The sequence below is a fragment of the Hydractinia symbiolongicarpus genome, chromosome 14 (genome assembly GCF_029227915.1).
Source record: "Hydractinia symbiolongicarpus strain clone_291-10 chromosome 14, HSymV2.1, whole genome shotgun sequence".
NCBI lineage: Eukaryota > Metazoa > Cnidaria > Hydrozoa > Anthoathecata > Hydractiniidae > Hydractinia > Hydractinia symbiolongicarpus.
In genome coordinates, this window is record NC_079888.1 from 2556372 (window position 1) to 2578378 (window position 22007).

General features: G+C 33.9%; 2 protein-coding genes across 2 annotated transcripts; both read right to left on the reverse strand.

Annotated features, from left to right (window-relative positions):
- On the reverse strand, positions 1-8818 carry LOC130625992 (uncharacterized). Its single transcript, XM_057441113.1, has 9 exons — positions 8710-8818; positions 7220-7502; positions 6538-6773; positions 6322-6451; positions 5328-5503; positions 3888-4024; positions 1929-1963; positions 1670-1701; positions 1-1171 (listed from the first exon to the last, which is right to left on the reverse strand). The coding sequence occupies exons 1-9, from the start codon at positions 8710-8712 to the stop codon at positions 758-760; spliced, it is 1446 nt and encodes a 481-aa protein (XP_057297096.1). The 5' UTR covers positions 8713-8818; the 3' UTR covers positions 1-757.
- Positions 8819-11228: 2410 nt separating this feature from the next.
- On the reverse strand, positions 11229-13913 carry LOC130625672 (uncharacterized). The gene is made up of 7 exons (XM_057440772.1): positions 13555-13913; positions 13222-13442; positions 12483-12522; positions 11949-12051; positions 11750-11818; positions 11551-11672; positions 11229-11408 (listed from the first exon to the last, which is right to left on the reverse strand). The coding sequence occupies exons 1-7, from the start codon at positions 13847-13849 to the stop codon at positions 11383-11385; spliced, it is 876 nt and encodes a 291-aa protein (XP_057296755.1). The 5' UTR covers positions 13850-13913; the 3' UTR covers positions 11229-11382.
- Positions 13914-22007: the final 8094 nt, after the last annotated feature.

A 22007-nucleotide genomic window follows, 5' to 3' on the forward strand; every position in this document is an offset into this window, starting at 1 on the left:
CAAATGTTATATTTTAAATAACGAACACACGAACGTACGTAGTTGACAGCATCTGCAACTATAGTTGACAGCTGAGAAAACAGTCTTATATAAAAGACATTTTGTGAAGTAAAAGAACTTAAATAATCCGCTCCTTGCTTTTTTTTGGACCTTATCGGTGTTTTGATTTGTTTAAATTAAGACGTTCGGTTTTGTTTTCGCATTGAAGGTTAAAATCTTACTGTACCTGCAAAACTAAAGACAGAACTTACAAAACGATTTCTTAAAGTAGGAGGGAGATGTTAATCTTTTGCCTAATTGTTTTCATCATTATCTGACGTATTTTTTATCAATTGGCCAGAAGGTGGATGAAGACTATTGAAAATTTAAAAAATGAATTATATACTCTTGTCGTTGATGCAAAAATAAACAGCGAACAAGTTGTATTAACATTAAATTATAAACACATAATGGTGCGAATTAAAAGTTAGAGATATTGGAAAGAGCTCATTTGGAAGCTTTTCGGTATGATCTAAGGTATTGTTATTCTATTGTTCTACAATCACAGACAATTCTTTCTTCGCTTATCTTCCTTCAGATTTTAACAACAGAGCAAGTGTTTTATTACCCTTAGAACTTTGTTTTTCCTTAGAACTTTTCTTTCCTTGAAGAATAAAAGGTGAGATTGTTTAGTCAGTCCAGATTTTCGGATAGATACATAATTTTTTTGAGTTTAAAGCGAAATGAACACTAAATGTGTGAAATGTACTATGTGGCATCAAATTTCATCATAAAAACCTTCACCCTTTTTTGTATTGTTTTCTACATCCATATATTCGTAGCCTTGGGCGTCCTTCTTGCTGTCTCTTTTCAGCTCTTGGTCTGTTATGAGATCAAACACCCCAGTTTTATCAACATTAACACCATCGCTAGTTCCTTCTTTTGGTACTTCACTAGGTGCTACTGACGGCACAGCCGGAAAAAAGGTGCGAGGTTTCTGATCTTTTATTTCCGCATAAAAACTTTCATCTTCTGAACGAGGAGATAATGGTTCGTAGCTGTTGTCACCATATATGGGATTTTCTGATTTAGAATTTCTCCAAGCTGGATTTTTGTCGCTGATGTATAGAGGATTGTTAATATTCTCGACGGGTGTTTCTCTTTCTTGGTTGTTGTTATCACCAACCTCCTTCTAAATTATTATGTGATATGAATGCTGTACTGTAAAAAAACAAAAAAAACAACGAACGGTCGAAAGAACGAACGAGCGAACGAACGAACGAACGAACGAACAAACGAACGAACGAACGAACGAACGAACGAACGAACGAACGAACGAACGAACGAACGAACGAACGAACGAACGAACGAACGAACGAACGAACGAACGAACGAACGAACGAACGAACGAACGAACGAACGAACGAACGAACGAACGAACGAACGAACGAACGAACGAACGAACGAACGAACGAACGAACGAACGAACGAACGAACGAACGAACGAACGAACGAACGAACGAACGAACGAACGAACGAACGAACGAACGAACGAACGAACGAACGAACGAACGAACGAACGAACGAACGAACGAACGAACGAACGAACGAACGAACGAACGAACGAACGAAAGAACGAACGAACGAACGAACGAACGAACGAACGAACGAACGAAAAAATGTCTTTTACCTGCCGTATGTTGACTTCAGAATAATCAGAATCTAAAAATAAAAAATATCACATGTTTCTGTATTTTATCATATGTTGTAGATATTGCTAAATTTTGATTACTACAATCCACTATAGTATAGGTAAAGTTGCGATGTTCTTACAAAAGAGAGTAGTCGACTTAAAACTTAAATTCACTATGCTAGAGAATTTAAAGTATTGCATTGTTTGTTTGGAGAATAAAAAAACATTTTTCATTTTCTAACATACACACACTTACCCGAACTGCCGTTCTTTACAACCGATATTTGCGCGCTATAAAAATGAGAAAACACATTTTTTGTTATTTCTCGTACAGTAGTCTTAACGACTGTACTCAGTACCCATGAATTTTTACCAGTAGAAAAAATGCCTTAATAAAGTTTAAGGAAATTATACATCTCGGATTTTAATATCTTTAATATCTCAAAGGCATGTTTATGCAAACGGAAAACATTTCCCTGATTGCCAAAGACAATGGATATACTCTGCTATACAATAGGAAAGTGGTGTGCTAGATTGAAAAACAGGACCTTCATTTTAGCCTGGTGTTTCTTTCCTTAAAAAATTTCCTTAATTCTTTTAAAAAACGTGCAATGATCCAGGCTAAGAAAGCTAAATTTAGACTTTTTTCTCTTAATTTTTTTAAGGTTTTGAAAAACTTTGCACAACATTGATATTTAATTAAAATATCTTCAATCGCTTGCAGTACATATTTTGCAAATTTTTTAAACTGATTATTATTTTTACTTGAAATTCATTTCAGACAACATTAAGATTAATCGTATTTTTTTTCCATTTTTTGTAGATAACTAAAAAGGGATTTGAATCGTATTATTTTTGCAGGAGATATTAACCACATTTTAATGTTTTTAGCTTTTTAATTTTGTTCTAACCTTGCTAGGAAGCTATCAAAGTTCAACGTGCAAATGGACAACGTCCGGAAAAAGCCTCAACTCTACACTTTCTTTAGTCCTATTACAAATATGATCGAGATGTTGAGGGTTTCGGAGGGGAGCGGGAGGGGGCGAGGGGGGGGGTGGTTGTGGGGGGGAAGGATGAATGTCTCCTTACTTCTTTGCCTGCTATTGAATTTTTAGAAATGAAATATATCACTGTTATACTTTTCACTGATTTAAAATTTCTAACCTACCTTATCGGTAAAAAAAAGTCGGCAAAAAAATTAGTCGGCAAAAATAATAGTCACAAAATTTAGTCACTTTTTTGCCAAGTAAGTTTTTGAACTTAGTCACTAATAAAGAATGATTACATAAGGAAGAAAGAAAATCGGCAAAAAGATGGTCGGATAAAAAGTCGGAAAAATGTTAGGTCGGAAAAAAAATGTCGGCAAAGTATTTGGTGGGCAAAAATATTTCTCAACTAGCCAAAGTTTAGTCACTTTTTGCCGATTTTTTCTATAAACTTGTCATAAATGCTATTATCAAAATCGTCAAAAACTTGTCTTTTTACTGCACTTCTAAAAAAAATAAAAGACGAAGGAACATTAGATTTATAAAAATAATACACTTGATGATTTAAAGTAACATAGTGACGGGAAAATTCATTTCTTGGTATTGTCGTGCGTCGGGTTCAAATACAATTGGTTCCCCTACGCCACTAAAATAGACTCCCTCCACTCTTTTTGCAGTGTCAACAATCCTGCAAAAATTGATTTTCACTCTTTAGCAAAAGGTATACTTTCATAGCGGACACTTGTTCCTATACGAAGCGCTTTTTTTATCTCATAGGTATTTCATTTTGAAACACCAAACTACTTAAGCGCAACCTACTTAGATATCAACAAATAAGGTTTTCTAAAGATTATTATGTTTTACGCATGCGCTTTATATGTTGACGGGTTCTTATTTGTGTATAGTTTACACATCCTCTTTGCATTTTTGAGTTCTTGTTGTTTTTTAGTATTATACAGTCCTCTAGTAAGACGTATTTATTTATGAATTACCTCGTGGTTTTATTTCTGTTGTTCGATAACTTAATCAGAGAAAAACAGATTTTTTACAGGGTTAACATTTTATTGATATTTCACCCCCATATCTTGTTTTTTGAATGCCATAGGTTGCTTTTAGATATTCACTTAAGTTATTGTATGAGACGTCTACTGTAAGGTTTAAAATGGAAATTATATTTGTTTTCACGTACAAATACTTCACGGTTAAAAAAAAAAAAAGTTCAGTCGTACCTTGCTTTGTTTTTCTTTTGTCTTTTTTGTCGATAGAGTAGGTATATAATAAGTAACACAATTATTATAATAATTCCAACCACTGCTCCAATTATAACTGCAGTGTTTTTGTTGTCGTCTCCGTCTACTTTACCCGCCTGTAAATAACAAGTATTAAATAGTGTACCTTTACCCGTCTGTAAATAGCAAGTGTCCAAATAGATTACAATTCACTTAAACGTACTGCAAGTAACCATTAGGCGCTCAATTAAACTCTTAAACATAACACAGACTACCTTTGGTTTTTAAATTTATAGTAATTGGTTTTTATTTACAAGTTTTCAGTGTGAGTGCCAATTGAAATCAGTTTTTCTTTTTGCCTAATTTAGCGTTTCACTCCAGTACTTTAATTAAAGAATGTGTTTGCGGATTACAGTTCTACAATTTTTTTTTATTTCTGACTAGATTTCAGGAAGTTCGTGTTAGTGAATGAAATTCCAGTTGCAATACTTTGCGGAAAAATTTCGCGCTTCTCGACTGACTTTACTTTTTGCGGGTATAAACTTTGTCCCAAAAGTCGTAAAGGCCGCAATAGTTTCTCCTGCAAACGCTTTTTTTACTTAAACTAGAAAAGTTCTTATAACGACCTGCATACAATTGCGGTCAACTAGTCTGTAACCAACTCCGCCCTTGTATCTAAAATTAGTTCCCAAAAGCGTAAAACATTCCCCGCTACGCTTAAAAAAATATTACAAAAATAAAGTATAATATCAGATATTAACTATGCCCTCTTTTGGATTTGCGGTTTTTTTTCGGTTTTGTAGTAGTCATTTGTATTTTGGTAGCCTCACTATTCCCTGATTTTGCGATTTTGGACCTAAATCGTTTAAAATGCTCAATGGCAAAAGTTTATTTTTAAAATATATAGAAATATTTTATTAAGTTAATTCTCGCGAATTTAATTTCTTCTGAAATAATTTTTATAGGATAAAAGAAATTCCTTCATATCACTTTGATCATTATTGTTCTTAATGTTTAACCAACCCTCTGAATTGCTTCAAAATCATGTCACTGAAATGATCTTTTGCAAAAGTTTTTCTTGATTTTGCTATTTTTTTTTCGCAAAAGATTCTTCTGCGAAAGTTTTTTCCCTTAAAAAAGTAAAACTTAGTAGGTAGAAAATAATATTTATATTGATGTAAATATTATATCAGATTGGACCGTGGAAAACGTATTTACATCTTCACTTAAGCCTTAAACACTGCATTTGTATTAAAAACACGATCACTTGCATAATTAAATAATTAGCAAACCTTTTCGGTTAAAATCTTAAAACCAGTCAAAAATTTCCAATTTAGTCAGTCCATTTGAAAAAAACAAATACTTATGTATCATGTTTAAGGATTGACATGCTGTTTTAAAGGGCTTTATTTATTGCAAAAGAATAATTAATAATTATACCTTTGTCGATTCTGAATTGGTAGTGAAGAGTGTTACAGTGAAATCTGTTGTTGCAGTCTGTACGTTTGTATTTGAAGTAGTTGGATCTTTGGTACTCATGGTAGCAGTATTTTTAGTACTCATGGTGATCGTTGTTGTCGTGATCGTTGTTGTCGTGGTCGTTGATGTAGTGGCTGCTAAAAATCAAACGCTACCTGATTGGACAAAAGTGATGAAATGTTCAGAGAATAAGGAACATTTTGTTCAACGACGATGTTTTAGGTTACTCACTAAAAACTATAGTATAGAGTCCTTTTAAGTGTTTTTTTTTACCTTCGCATGGTAAAACGTAAACCAAATCAATTTTCAACAAATGGACAAAACTGATAAAGTATACAGTTTTCGTCTGAAATTGTTCAAATAAAAAAAGATCAAAATATTATTCATTATCAAAAGGATCGTCTGCATTAGACCAGAAACAGATCAATAAACTGAATTAATTATAAAGCTCTGCAACATTTAAAATAAGGTATTGAAAATTCCGCGAACTTGACGAAGCCATGAAAAGGTAAAAAATGTTAATAATACAGCTAAAATAATTAGAAAGCAGATAATATTTTACAACAACTCTGGCTTAAACATTTTGTAATAACTTTTATAAAACATTAGTCCGGCTGCTTGTAATATTTCACATTTATGGGGTGCGTGTTTTACTTTTCATTTTGAATTTTCTTTCATAAATTCTACTTAAAATTTATAAGCTAGAAAATATCATATCAGGACATTATTAGTGCATTTAAAGCTCCCATTTTAGCTACGAAAGTCGTGCAAGTACAGCAATCGCCCAACTGGACAACCACCAAAGATGTCAATCCTATTCTCATGCTGAGCTCTAAGCAGAAAGGATAGTTTTACACTTTTATAGTTTCTGGCATGACTTTTTGCCCGCTTTGTGTAGAATAATTTTCAGCCAATTCGTATATGTAAAAACAAAGATAAAACTTCTCTAACTTACTTTCAATCGGTATATCCCCTTCAACTTTAAATAGAAAGCAACTCCATATAGGCGTATTAGGCAACGTTGTATGCACGCATTCTATTTCCAATTTTGCCAACATGCCATCCATGCCGGTCATGTTTTTCAACTAAAAAGTGGAGTCACCCACATTTAAATTTAAAGAGCAAAATATAATAAATATTAAAAATAAGAAAAGTAGAGAGTAATTCTTACCTTTATAGACCTCCCACTAATAGAATTCTCTATTTCGATTCTTTTACCAAAATTATTCTTTGAAAACAAGCTGAACGTCGCATCTAAGTCACTAACAGCACGGATGTCTCTTGCGTAGCAATCTCTGCCTGAGAGACTTGTAATGATTGCAGGTTTTTCAATCAACTTAGCATTATTATCATTTAACAAGACTAGAGGAATTATGTCTTTGTTTCCACTATCAAAACAACCGGTGTCTGAAATACACAAACAAAACGGTTATTGCAGTCAAAGGCCAGAAGGCTGCTTTATAGGAATAAACCACTCTATATTACACTTAAATTGAAGATATTGATGACGTAAACAAATAACAATAGAATTAACCAATCAGAAAAGCTCATACTCCAGAGAAGTTGTTTACAGTGCATGTTTTTTACTATACATTTTAATAATGGTAAGGAAAATCACGCTTGTGTTTCTGGCTAAAACATTTCTGGAACCTTTGAGATTCTGAATCAAAGTCAAGTTTACTAAACAAGAACGACCCTTTATATTTTTTTATTACCTTTTATTCTTAAGGCTGTAAATATAACATACCACATCATAAAATTAATTGGCTAACATTAGCCACAAGGTAAAAATCAAGAAGAGGAAAAAAAATAGTAAATAAGGAGAAGAAATTCTAAATAACAGCACTACTTACTGTTCAACTCCTTCATAGTTTCACCAACGTTCTTGCAACCGTGCAAATAAGATAAAAATGTGTAAGTCGAGTTGATGCATTCGCAAATTCTACATTCGGCATCTTTACATCGAGCGTTAAGTGATGCACAAAAAGTTTGCTTTCCGTTGTTTCGAAAGCTATCCAGTGATGTATAGAAGTCAGACTTTCGGTCTTTACCTTGTGACTCCCTACCAACATCCACTGCATGCAATGCAGTTATAACCAAGAGAAACAAAACGTAGAAATACTTTTGAAACGACTTCTATGAGTGAAAACACAAATTTAAATGCAACGTTGTTCAATTTAAATGGTATATACTTGCTAATATGTAAAAAAAAGAGAGATCTAGCTGAAAAAACTTCTTTTAAACCATACTTTTATACGGATGACTTCATTACATAAATTATTTTAATTCTAGTTTTAAGAACTTTTCTATTAACTTAGGTTGTGCTTATTAATCAAGTCAAAAATGGTTATGAAATAACCCTTTTTGACTTGAAAAATCACGCTTTTAGTTACAACTTATGTGCATTCGAAATTGTGTGGTAAGACAGTAGAAACCAATACCAGAAATACAAATGTAATTTTCAATGTCGAAAATAAAAATCTTTGCGGGTCCCTGTCTCTATAATAATAGCCGTCGTCTGTCTGTCTTTGCGCGGACCCCCCGCTGAGTTAGAAAATGATGTTACGGAAACACGAATATCAAATGCGATATATTTTTATCCACTTTGTTGCGACGGGTAAATATAATGGACGGGCGAACCCGTAGATTTTTCCACGGGCAACGACTAGTTTTTAATAATAACTCACTATTGAAACTAATTTAAGAGTATTGAAAACTTGCTAACTTAAAGATTGAAAAAGACCTCCACAGTTTTTATACTTAGTTAGAATCAAAAAGTAATAAATGATATTTAGGTGTGAAAAAACAAAATTTTGAAATATGTTGTTCAATGTTCTGATGTTGTAGAAAAAAAGTTTTTATCTTAAAATTATTTTGAACTAAAATTATGTTAGGTGTCGAAAAGCAACATTTTGACGTCACCATTGTGTTCAACATACTTCAACAGTCACTCAGAAACAAAAACAAGGTAGCAAGTCACAAAAAGCAGCGCCCGTGCAAGCGAGTCATCAAATTAAAAGTGAGACAAAGACAGCCGTTTTATACCCGCAGAATCTTATCTTTATGTTTCGCTTTCAATCAAGCATGATTTAATATACCACAGGTTTTAAAGGAAGATAACTGTTTCTAAAAGTTTCAAATGCTACCTAGATTTTTAATTAGCGTTAATTAAATTTCGTTGTATCAAATTTATCTTATTACCCAGTCTTAAGTGTTACACAACACAAGAAAAGATAACTGCTTTAATATTTAAAGTTCTTGCTAAGAGAAATTTATTCAACGCAGGTCGTTTAAGTAAAATGATGAGAATTACATAAAAAGAAAACTGAAAATCAGAACTAACCATTTTATGATGCTTTGCTTATGAAATTTTAATCTTGCTAATTAAAAAAACATCACTTAAACTAAAATTTTAATAGCAGTATCAACCACTTATCATCGATGTCTCTTTGATAGTCAATGTATTAGTAAATCTCAAGCTATTATCTCATGACATATTACATCTTAAATAATCCTTTAACAATAAAGCACTGTAAATTGTAAAATGCAGTATTTTTTATTTGAAAAAGATCAAACAATGAGGATTAATAAATTATCCTGTTTGTGAGAATGCAATCGTCTTGTAGTGTTAGCTAGCTTTTTAAAACTTTTGTTCCATGATAGATAGCTGCTTAGCAGAGAAAAAAAATTAGACAAGTTAGCAATGTAACCTCTAAATTCAGTGTCCTTAAATTGTCTAAGTTGTTTTGAGTGCCAATTTTTGAACAAAAAACGTGTTATTTAATACTTTTTTGTTTCTTTACACGCTAATGGCGTTGTTAAAGGTAACTCAATATATCACACACACTTTTAACGTGAGTAGAAACATATTTATAGAAACATATTAAAAACACAGTCGTAAGAAAAAATGATAGTATGAGTTCTCTGTATTCCACCCTTCCAATTGAACTTGTGTTTAACACCTATCTTGAGCACGGGCTGATGCTAGGGCAAGCAGGAAAAAATTATAAACAAGCAAAAACCTTAGTGTAGCTATGTGGCATGTGGACTTGTGCTTATGGAGTTCGCTTCGTAATCACAAGGTCTGTGGTTCTGTCCACAGCGCCAGCATGTTTAGCAAGTGTCTTTAACACAGCTACAGGTCAACTCATGCTATGTGAAAGGAATTAATGCTAAGGTTTACCTAATGTAAACATTCAGACCACATGATTCACATTGATAACAGTGTTTCTAACACTGAAGATATCCTGTATAATTAACAGGTTATCTATTAATCAGAGTTTAAATGCTTCGTTTTCCTTATAACATTTTTAGTTGCCTCACCTCTAGGAGCCTGGTAGAGTATCTGTATTACAAATTCCTCAAGGCAATGATGACTCCAATACAACTAGGAGAGTTAAGCTAGTTTTGAATTTTCGGAGACAAAACTAGCTTGCCTTTTGGTTTGCGTGGTGTGTGCGATCACATCAAACTATAATGTTATATGTGTTGCGTTAGCTTCAAAGCATATTTATCCATCCTCCTTTAGGGCAATCATCGGTATTAAAGATCGTGTATTTCTTAAGCAAATAAAAAAATGTCGCAAGTTAGAAGAATATGGTAACCTAGCAATTTGTTTTCAAACGTTTATGGCGTTTATCAAGTTCATCTTTTCACAAAATCTATTTATAGAACAAGTTTTACACCATTTTGATAATTGACACCTACCACATCCATGATCGACGTACAGAAAATTACATTCGTAGAGCGATGACAAGTGCCGCACCTTCGTGACCATAAATTTCGGACTGGCCATAACAAGCCTGAGTCATTGGGTGAGAAGGGCTGTTAATTCCGGGAGTTTTATTTACGGAAGCTTATTCAAGGAGGGCGATTTTTAGCAACATTTATATGAGCTTCTATAAACGCCTTTAAGAAAATTTTGCTGGAAGAATAAATAGCTAGCTTGCGCTCACATTAAAGTAGTCAGACGGTTCTTTGTATAAATACTTAAAGAGGATCTTCTATTTATAAATCCCTATTAAGTTGTAAGAGAAAATTTCACGAAGATGAAAATCCAATTAGATTTTAATTTTTGGATCTAGTTGGATTGATTTTTCTTTTTTCTCAAAAGGGTGGAAATATAATTCGTTTTGGAGACATGTTATACCATTCTAGGCATACTCAACCTGGTTTCCAGGGCTCTTTTATACCTAGAATATCACAGGAATACCTGTCCAACGACCGACGAATGAACAGTTGTCGTTTATAGATGTGGACCACTTAGAACCTTATTTGTATAATGATAATCCATTGACTTACGCATTGCAAGTTTCTTCGTTTTTTAAAAAATTCCAGCCTCATGTAGCTTATAAAGATTAAATTTAACCAACCTCGCCCCCAGGGCTTTTCAAGTGTTTTATAGTATAAATACCTAATGTCCCATGTGGGGGGGGGAGATTGGGATTTAATCTCAATCATAGGCATTACAATCGCCAAATTGTAAGAATAATTTTGGCTTTTGAATGAAAACAAGTCTGTGGTAAATAGATCAGGAAACAAAAGTATTTTACATCTGTTTAAACATCATTTTGAGCATGATTTGAAATTACAGCAACATTAAAAAAGCGCGCCATTTTCTTTCTACAAAAGACGCAGTTGTAATGCAAAAACCTTCACGCTAGTTCTCTGCTCAGGGCTCTCTTTTTCACACTCACCCGTTGCCTAACAAGTTAGTGTCAACGTTATCAATAAACCTTCCTCAAACAAGAGAAGAAATTCTTTGCTCAGATGTTTGTAAAACCATAAGATTTTACTATAAGTTACTGAAGTTCAGTGGGTACGTGAAATGACAACAATAACTGAACACGTTTAATTGGTAATCTATTTTGATATTTTATTATTTATATTTTTATCCCATACTCTTTTAATTTTATATTTTAGAAGAGTTAGTAGTTCTCCAGAAGCAGGTTGTACTGTTTACTCGTTAACAATAGCAGATGAAAACCATCTGACCTGACATCTACACGTTCTATATTTAGCAGGAGTTTGGTTGGGCATTACCTACAAAGAAAGTAAATGTACGGTTGTGAATAATGTAAATAAAAATAGACAATTTACCAAAGTGAGTTGGTGAGTGGATTGTTGGGTGGGTGGGTGTATCAATTGTATAAGTTAAAATAAAGCACATCTTTAATAGTCTTACCTGCAGCATTTTTGCAATAGCTGTCGAAACTATCGAACATTTCATTCTTGTTAACATTAGGTGGAGCATAATATCGAGAATAAAACTGATAGTTTGGCATCATTGGCGGTCTTCTTATTTTGCTAAAAACAAAAAAATAAACAATTATAAGTTCTTTGTTTTTTTGTTTGTTTGTTTGTTTTTTGATTTGTTTCCTTACCTCAGTTTCAAAGCTTGCTTGGTAACTGATGTTACTTTGTCCAACTGCGCATACTTCAGGTTGCTAGATCTGCAGGAAGAGAAGAAAATGAATAATTTTACAGATGAAACAGCAAATTTCTTCTTCACTAGACCTGTCTCCTGTAAGTAAGCTATAAACTGAGCAATTAAACAAACTTATAATATAAAATGTATAATACCTTTTTGTTTGTTGTTTATATTTGTCTCCTATATATTTCAACTGGTCATTCTGTCGTTCATTAGCAGCATATAAACCCAAAGATATTCTGTCTACATCTTTAACTAAAAACAAACAATTACCAAATTACCAAACATGATATTTCAGAGCAGTGACTACTTTAAGGTAGGAAGGTAGGATTTGTATAAGAGATTTACTTGGCCTAAACTTAAATATTATCTTCTCAGTTTGGTCTGATTTATCTAGGTCTTTTGACAAGTCGAATTTCCTAGCATATAAGTGCTACTACGCATGTGCAGTAATCATATGGTCGGTGTAAAACGAGGTTGCAGCCTGAAATCTTTCTTCAAGCGAAATAAAACTTTTAAAAACTGGCAAACGTCGCCTGAAAGTTACGAGAGGTCAATAACAGAACATAGTTATAAAGAGCTAACAGCTTTGAAGGCTTTGGAATATTATCTATCAATGTCGAGATTATTTATTCGCAATTGCCCTTGAATGCAAGAGAGAAGTAAGAAAAGATTTATTTGCTAACCTATGTCATCTGCTATTTCTTTGTATTGTCTTTGTGCGCTCTAAATAGCAAAAAGTTTTGAAGGCTTATTCGATTTAGCAAGAAGGGAAAAATCACAGTTAAATATGCTTGAAGACCTTTATTTTCCTCAATCCACAATCCTTGTTGTGTTTATAATTACTATTTTTATATGACGTAGCATTTTGTTTCCGTGGCCCTATTGTCTTCTCCGTTCGGGCTCATTGGCGCCGAGAAAGGGTTTACGGGTTCCACTTGTTCGGAAAATTAGTACGTGGTGTATTTGTACTTTTTTTCCTGCGTTTGTGCGCACTTGAAGGCTGGAAGTCAAACTAAGCAGTCGCAGTCTCAAAATCTCCAAAATAGTCCTGTTGAAGTCTTATCCTTCAGTGGCTTGAGTGTCAATGTCTGATTACTACAACAACTACAAACATATTAGCTATACAATAACAAGTTTATGCTTTATGTTTGTGCTAATTCTCGTATTTTTATTACGTTCTGTTTCAGTATTATACTTTCTGTTTTGTTCTGGCTTTTAACACGAACACACAAGTCATGTCTATCAGTTTATCATGATCGTTAACAGTATCGTCTTTGCAGTTGTATCTTTTTGCCCCAAGCCCGCAACACCTACCCCCCTTCTTTGAAAAAGAACTTTACATTTAGTTACTTTCTAGGAAGTTAGTTCAAGATCGAATCGCAAGAATAATGAAACCAAACTTAAGAATAACATATAAAATACCTTGCTGCTACTGATAATCATAAACAACATCAAACCAAATATTAATACATCTCGCCATGTTAATTCTCCAACCTCATCTCTTACAAAAAACAACAAATGCTTAATTCTGTGCTGGATTAGTTTTGGTACGTGCGCGTTTAAGAGATTTTTAAATATCCTTTGCATTGACTTTAAAAACAATTTACACAGCTTGATCAGGATTTCAATCTTTTCTCGTATACCTAAAAGAAATATAGTATTATATAATGTTGCAAAATATTGCAGTGATAATGTTTCTCCTATAATTTTTTGTGATATAAACGAAACAGCAAGTAAACATAACAGCTAACTTACTTTCTCGCCATTCTTTAACGTTACCAATATACACGACCAGTTCTTTTTCTTCTTTACAATTCAACTCGACAGCATCTTTAACTCTTTCCTTTGTAGATTTTAATCTATTCTCTGTGTAAGGGCCATTGGAATGAAAATCAGGTACATTGTGCCAAACAAACTTATTCCAGTAGAATTGGTTATTATGATAAGTATTCTTCTTCCATGAATTACCATCCTCACAAATGTTGTCTTCATTCAAATAGTTTGTAAAAAGCTTTGCTAATGCTGTTGTTGGTGCGTTTGTTGTTTCCATCTTTACTGTAGCTACTGCTTTTGCAAAGGTATAACTGAATACAACTGTATTTTCAGTTGTGTTTAAACGATGACTTCCATCGTTGCAAATCTGGTGTTTCTTCCATTTTAAGTAAGTTCCAAGTCCATTATGAACAGCTGGAACTGCGTGGCTTAATCCTAAAAACAAGTAATGTAGCTAGCGGATTACTTATTTTCTAATTCGTACCTTAAACGAAAATAACTTTATTCATTATTGTCTTTACTTCTTTATAACTTATAGTAAAGTCAGTCTAGAAAGGACTTAGTCAGTCTAGAAAGGATTGTAGATTCAGTCTAGAAAAGTACAGCAAGTGTCGTACATTATCTAACACAAAATATTCCGTATATATTTCTTTCCTCAATATATGTCCTACAAATATCATTATAATCTTGGGTGGGAGGGTCAATTCTATCGACTTGTGATGAGTCGGAAGACGATACACCCATAAAAAAACTAGGACACGTGGTAAAGAAACAATAATAAATTCGTATTCTCTTGAGAGAAGCAACTTAAGACCCTGAGTTTTAAGTCCAGCTGTAACAACTTTAAAATCTATGAGAGAAAACACGTGTGCAATTCGTTCTAGTACTATGTTCTTCATTGTATATATGCATCATAACTTTATATATCTTCCGTTAGAAAGCAAGTTGTCTTGATATTGTAAATATATCTGGTTTTCCATCAAAATCTTATCGTGCTATGCTTACTTTAGAACATCAAGACATGCCTCCAAATAAAAGTTCATTTTCAAAAAAGCCAGCAATGTATTTATCACATACCTTTCACTTTCTTTTCCGTTGCGATCTGTTTTAATGAAGAGTTATAAATATAGGCTTTCTCAAGCATGAAACTTGCTAGAAGGATGGAAATCACTTTCACAAGAATCAACCACATCTTAACTCGTCAAGACTTAAAACAAAGTCACTTTTAATTTTGTGTCGCGTTGTATTTGACGTCATTTTCGCACGAAAACGTCATTCAATGTCATGTCTTCAGTATGGCGTGACGTCTTTTGCGTTTCACGTGAAAAATCCTTTTTAAGTTTCTCTAGGTTTCATTTCACCATAGTCGGATGACTAACTGATGAAAGATCGTGAGTTATTGCGTGTGTGTAGCCATAATTATGGCTTTGTGTGGGAAGAAACGCAAATCTGGTTTAACCGTAAAATCTGCCAGACATTAATTTCGGTTTCACACGCTTTTTTAAAGAGACAACCTGTCACTTTAAGTTAGATCAATCTTCTATACCAGACCGCAAGGTTTTTTGAACAATAAAAACGCTTACACTTTCCCTTCAAGTTTTCTTCTTATTATTGTCTTATTCTTAACAATATATTTGGCATCCATTAATATACACATGGTTTAATCGCCTAGGTAAAAAAAATATAAAATATAAAATCTACATAAATGCTAAAATGTTCAAGAAATCCTTGTGGCGAACAAATAGAGTTTCTTTCTTACAGACCACATCGGGGTGAACAATCTAAAATGCATAACTCTTACCCAGAACAGATTCATGGTGAATTCTACTTTTTTTACATATTTAACTTTTTAAAATGTTATTACAAAACATAGCCAGATCAATCTATCACCATGGATATTAGACAAACACAAGAATATTCTCGCACGGAGAAACCGTTTACGCAAAAGACGGTACTTTCAGAATAAAGCAGAAGCACATGATCACCGTCACCACGATAGTTAAAAGTAGCAAGCCGACTGCTGCGTCAATTACCACTTAGGGTGATGCCTTGCTTCTTAAACAGGATTTTAAGATTTTCAGTAGGAGACTTGTCACCTTTTACGATCTTCGTTGAGGTCTCTTTAATCGACGCCAACTGGGTCTGAGTCTGAGAGGATAATAATCCATGAGCCACTAAATTTTCAATATTATCTTTCGCTTTAGCAATGTCTCTATCCCATATCCATTGGTAATCTTACGATATCACAAGGCGCGCCGTTTTTGCCTCCAGTCCCTTTACTCCCCCCCCCCCCCCCCCTTGACAAAAGTTACCCTGCAATGTTTGGAGTTTCTGGTTCAGTCCACTGCGCTCACGCTCTGTTGAAAGATTTCAATGAGGATATTTTCAGGCAGCAGCATCATTTCCACATCACCAGGATATTCGTCAACATCGATAAGGTTATTTAAAATTCTTTGAGCGACCTTAATTTCCATGTTGAATGTTATGTAATTCGTGGAGCGAACAGCCCGTAAACGTCCTGCCTTTAGATTCCTTTTTATTGCACAAGCCGATCGTAAGTCCCCATTCTCTTTATACTTACGTTAGTTATATCAAAGCCACCATAAAAAATCCTATATCCTCAAGCCACCATATACATACATACTTACATTCATTCATACATATACGTGGACACATCGAACATGGGACAAAACGATGTTATTTTTCCTGGGAGACTTAAGCTACTTTTTGAATTTACCAGCATAAACAACAAACGCATCATCGTCAACAATATTGGAAAAGTATCATACAGAACCTGCGCATCGCCCTGAACGGCAAACAAGGTGCAGAATATTAACGACTACAATTACTTGCTTTATATAGGTATATCAAATTTGAATGCGAGAATAACCTGATCCTCAAGGTTATCAATTTAAACGATTGTACAATACGACCCTTACAAGTTAAAGCGAGTGATCATGCAGGCACAGGTGTACAGGAGTTACTTTTGTATACCTCTGGGAAAGATTTTTTTGAGTTGGTGAGGGTTCACCTTTTTAAAAAACAAGGACTACACGATCAATTACAGTTTGTATTACACTGTGCTCACTATGGAGATGTTATCAAGGATGCTGGCACGGTTCCTACCGGTCAACAGGGACAAGATCTCTAATACTTCCCTACATTTCCACAAAAAACCCACAAAGGTTTATATTATCGAATGAAGGGCTTGCAGTGCCATGGTATCCAATTATAGCAAATTCGCACTGCCCTTTGAGAGGGTACTGCGAATGATGAAAAGAGAAGACATGAGCTACAATGTACAGCTTAAACCTTGAACAAGAGTTAGAAAGATGTTCCTTTGCTATTTGTAGGCCCAACAAAGCGCAAGTTCTACTCGTACGCGATGCTACTGCCATATCGAGCAAATTGACAACCTGTTTGCCTCTTTGTGGACTTTGGATCACTTTCTGAAGCTAACCTTCATGGCAGCGGAAACCCATTGTTACGCTGTTTGGGCGAGTTCCGAATAGTGTGGGCGGTTTCAGAGGCCAACCGCCACTTTAATTAAAAAATTCGAACAAACTTGCCCTTATATATGCAAGCGTTTGCGGCATATCGGCATCCTCTTGCTAGACATGTTTTAACCATTCCTCTCGTGATCCAATGTTATCATAAAAACATCAATCTTTAGAAACGTCCTAATTTCGCTGCGAACAAGGTTCAGCGGCTCAAATCGTTATTTTGACATTTATAATCAATATTTATAACAAAAAAAGTTTGGTGTATTGAATGAAAAAAAATGATAGTTGGAAATTCAAAGCAGTTAAAAAATCGCATCTTGGAAAGGTAGAAACAGGTTGGTGCTAAGTTATATCCATTTAAGAACGGTTTCTATTTTTGTATCCTTAGCAAAGCAGATATCTACTTAATCGTAGGCTTAAACACGCTGCGGTTTTGACCAACAGCTTTTTCAGGCTAATTTCTCGCCGAATAGACAGCGTACGGGCGTTAATAATTGAGAGAAATGTCTAACAAAAGTAATTATTATTGTTTAAAGGAACATACAACATAAATAAGCGTTTTAAGAAACTATTTAAAAAACATTGAAAAAAATGAACAATAATGAGAGAATACACCCCGAAAGAAAAAACACACAATATTTTCAATGTTATACATAAGAATATGTAGAAAGAACTTGAATTAACATGAAAGCGAAGAAATATCACATTTCTTGCTATTTATTTAAAAAATATGGTATCGAAATTCAAGTTTAAAATAATATCACTTAGCTAACGTTCTGATATAGTATGCAGGGGCGGATACAGGAAATTAAACAAGTTAGTCCATTTTTTTACAAAGTGACTAAGAAGTGGGCGTTAAAAGTACGCAAGGCGTTAAAGGGTGATTTTTAATAAGCGTATAAAATCCCATTTTAAAAATGCATTACAATCAAGATGAGAAAAACCAAGCAGGGACATGTTTATATATATCTTAGTCGTTGATTTAGAAAGAGCAGCTTATTCTGGTTCATATCTACTTTTAATTCAAAAGTTCGCAGTGCCAGGCACAACAACTTTCTTTATCCAACTTAACTAAGAGCAAAGCTTTAATAAAAAAACATTACGCGAAAATAAATCTTCGCAAGTAATATGTTGTTTATTATATTATTTTTCTTGCGAAAAACTATTGTAGAACGAAGTAAAGCATCTTCTCTTTACGTTTTTAACGGTTTTCAACGGTTTTTAACGGTTTTTTACGGTATTCCACAGACCACTACCCTTCTTAATACAATATTCTTGACGTACTCACGTACTTATGTCAAAATTACGGGCTTGTCTTGTACGTTTTACTGAATTAACCCTATTATACCTGAGCTTTTTGGCCCTTGTAACCCTGGGGGGGGGGGGGGGGGGGGGGCACAAAGTGCCCGCGGGCCATAAATCCTGAACCACTTGTGCTTAAGTGATGAAACTTGGCTCAATTGGAGAATGTCTGAGTACAAACTCATTCCAGGTAAAAAAAAGTAATTTGATGACGTCATAGGATTTTGAAATGAGGTCACACATGTGAAAAATGGTCATTTTCCCAATTTTTCAGTACGTTTTAATTTCTCACGTGTTACTAATGATATGGCCTTGATTCTTAGTATATTTGTGGAATGAATACCAAAATATGTGTTTCACATGAAAAAAGTAATTTTAATGACTTCATTGGGATAAAAAAAGACGTCATTTCGGCAAAAAAAGTTCTTATTGTAATGATAAAGATAAAAAGACCCGTTCTACAAGAAATATTGATGCTCATGTCATTAAACTTGGTATATATGTAGAACAGGACATTTAAAGATAATCGAAGTAAAGAAAACAATATAATGACGTCATTGGGGTCCGAAATGACGTCAATTTGCTGGATCGATATTTCCTTAAAATCAGATCTGCTTTTTGTCCCCAGTAACCATATATCACCTTAGCAAAACCTTGGTTACCACTTAGTAACCAACATACATGTAATAAATAATTATATACCTAATACAACATCTTATAACATTCTTACATGAATGTCAACAGTTTTCAAAATTCCAAAAAAATTACCCCCGTCCAAAATAAGCAATACCACCAGCAAAGTACAAAATTTTTCCAAACATTTTTTTTTATTAGAAGCAATAATAAAAGGTATAAAAGGTAAGAATAGTCACAAAATTTTAGCACTTAATCACATGTGTATCTAAAGTTATGCCTAGTCAAAAAGGCCGCGGGCAATTTGTGCCCCCCCCCCCCCGGTATAATAGGGTTAAAGCAAACAAGAAGCCCTGGGGGCTCTAAGATTTTCTGCTCGCTACCAAAATATTTGATGACAACCTGCTAATTTGTTGTTTTATCGTGCCAAACATTCGAAGAGGTTTGGTGCATGACGCTCCGAAGATAAAGCACACAAGTGACATTATATCTTACAACAAACGCAAACAAAATGAAACGTGTCATAATAAACTCACATTTTAAAAGAAATTGCTAACAAAAAATACAGCCTATCATTCATGGTTGAAAGTCTTGCGATTGAAACGTTTATGGTCTTAAACGACATTTAAGGTGGCAAAAAATCAAAATTTTGATCTCACCATCATGTTCAGCATACTTTATTTGTTTACTATGCCAAATTTTGCCCAATTTTGGCCTGAAACATCATTTAGATGACTTCTCAGTACTTAGGGAGTTTGGGTACGAAGTTTAAATCTGTGACGTTCAATTGACCATTTGGGACAGGGTTAGTTAGTTAGTCAGTTATACCAATACTATCCTCCTCTCAGAGGAACGTGAAATCCCAGGGTCGATTTTTCTCAAAAAATGCTCCGAAAGAAAAAAACGACGGTTATAAAGAATTTCCTACGCCTTCGGGCGCGGAAATTCAATAACTGCATTTTGTGCCCCCTAATAAAACAACATGCGACGTAAGTGGTAGCATAATAATTAAGCAGTTTCTTACGCCATATGATTGACGAATTTGCACTCAACTATATAATATATATGCACATGTGTATTATGGGTAGAAATTCCATAGAAATTTAACGACTCATTCAAAACCACCGAGTCAAAATTCCGTGCATTCGGTCGTCCGTTTCAGGCGTTCGCACGAAAAACTGCGGAAACCCGTGGACCACAATGCGGGAGCTTTCGTTTTCAAATTAGCCCCAGGTGGCTTTTGCTTCGTTCTTGCATAAGGTTTTTTGCAGTGGTTATTTTGATGGTTTGATTAGAAATTGCTATCTTAAAAATAAACAAAAAAAAGATATTCTGTCCCACCTCATCAATGTTGCAAAATCTTGATGCCAAGAAGCATGTTGATGTGATGTGTAGAACAATAATCTGTTCTGCTGTGTAGTGCTCTCTACCTAAACTGTTTGATTAGATGTTATTTGCATTTTTTTGCAACAACAGAGGCTTGACAACCCAGACCCACCTGTGATTTTTATATGTAGCTATACACCATCTTGAATGTTTACATTCTCCATGCAAAGACTTTTGACTGTATGGAAGGCAAAAAAGATGCAAGGAAAAAACTCTGGTAATAAGTGCCAGACAAGTTTGTGCAAGTTATTTGGAACAGCTCTCCCAAGGCTTTAACTTGCACACAGGAGTAGTGGAAAAAAACACTCTTCTGTCAATTACTTTTTTGTTTTCAGAAAATTTTTATGCCCTTATACATGTATATACCGCTTGACCACATAGAGATAATGACTATTCAGAGATGATAAAATAAAAAAAATTAAAATTTTATTTCTATATATACATAATAAAATAAAAAAAGTATATATACTAGAATTTCCCTAAAACAAGGTCTTTTGCGTCAACACTGTTAAGGCTCTAAACTTTTACTGTATATATATATATCTACTACTACTACTACTATACTACTACTAGCACAATGAAAGAAATTCTCTATTGATCAACAATTCTTTGAGAGAAACTTGAATAAACGAGTTCACAGTTTCAATACAGAAAATGAGCAAACAATTTAAACTGTTAAGAAGTGTATTAAGGCACATTTGCTCCCCCTCTTTTGTAAAGTTAATTTTTTTTAATTTCAAGTATTTAATCTACAATAGTGTGCATTTTTTCAAACTTGTAACCTGTAGGATGATGAGTGAAAATTGTGTATTATTAGGACTGTTTTGATCGAAAGAATTATTTACAAAACACATTACTTATTTGAATATGTGAAGAGTTTGATAATTTTTTTCTGATAACGCTTGCTGTCTCCAGACCTGTATATATGAATTAAACAGTGGATTTGAAAATCTTTGTGCGTTGTGAATCATTTGTTGTCGTTTAACTTATCGTTCAATAAAGTTAAGAATTCTATTCGTTAGAGTCACTACTGTATTCCACATCTGAAATTCCAGAGCTAAAGCTGATTTCTGGAGTGTAACTCACGTCACAAAGTAACTGTTTCCCCAGTTAACCGTGACGTCAAAAAGATTGAATTTCTTTTGTGTGTGCTCATTGAAGACATGAATTTTGTAGGAAAAGATATCAAAATTTTTTAATTTTTTTTAAAATTTTTAATTGGGTTTAGAAACTGGACCTAATTTTAAAGAAAATTTTGTTTTTCCAATATAACGCTTGATTTCCCTTTAAGTCCTAAAACAATATACATTTGTTAAAAGGAATAAAGTGAAAAAGACCCTGTTTCACCTAGTCTCTGCATTTTTTGAATGAAGGGCTTATCACAAAAAATTCAAACCTTCAAAAAGGTCTTTGCAGTAAAGCAATCTAGTTTTAGGATTCTATCTCTTGTAATAATACAGAGACTGTGTCTGTCCGTAACAGGCAGAGTGGATGTGTTCATTTTCCTTTGATGTTGCCGAAAAATGCATGTCTCAAATGTTAAGTTTTCTGACGTTACAGCGCGACTTCAATAACACTACTTTAACACCAATATCTTATTTAAATAAATGA

What these genes read in the sequence shown, in the direction of transcription:
- LOC130625992 (XM_057441113.1), bottom strand. An exon ending in AGGGGATATACCGATTGAAA is followed by an intron (nt 5,504 to 6,321) that starts GTAAGTTAGAGA and finishes TTTGATTTTTAG; the next exon opens with CAGCCACTACATCAACGACC. An exon ending in CCAATTCAGAATCGACAAAG is followed by an intron (nt 4,025 to 5,327) that starts GTATAATTATTA and finishes TGTTATTTACAG; the next exon opens with GCGGGTAAAGTAGACGGAGA.
- LOC130625672 (XM_057440772.1), bottom strand. Translation starts at nt 13,849, where the DNA reads ATGGAAACAACAAACGCACCAACAACAGCATTAGCAAAGCTTTTTACA. An exon ending in AGAAATAGCAGATGACATAG is followed by an intron (nt 12,052 to 12,482) that starts GTTAGCAAATAA and finishes GTTTGTTTTTAG; the next exon opens with TTAAAGATGTAGACAGAATA. An exon ending in AAGCAAGCTTTGAAACTGAG is followed by an intron (nt 11,673 to 11,749) that starts GTAAGGAAACAA and finishes TTTTGTTTTTAG; the next exon opens with CAAAATAAGAAGACCGCCAA.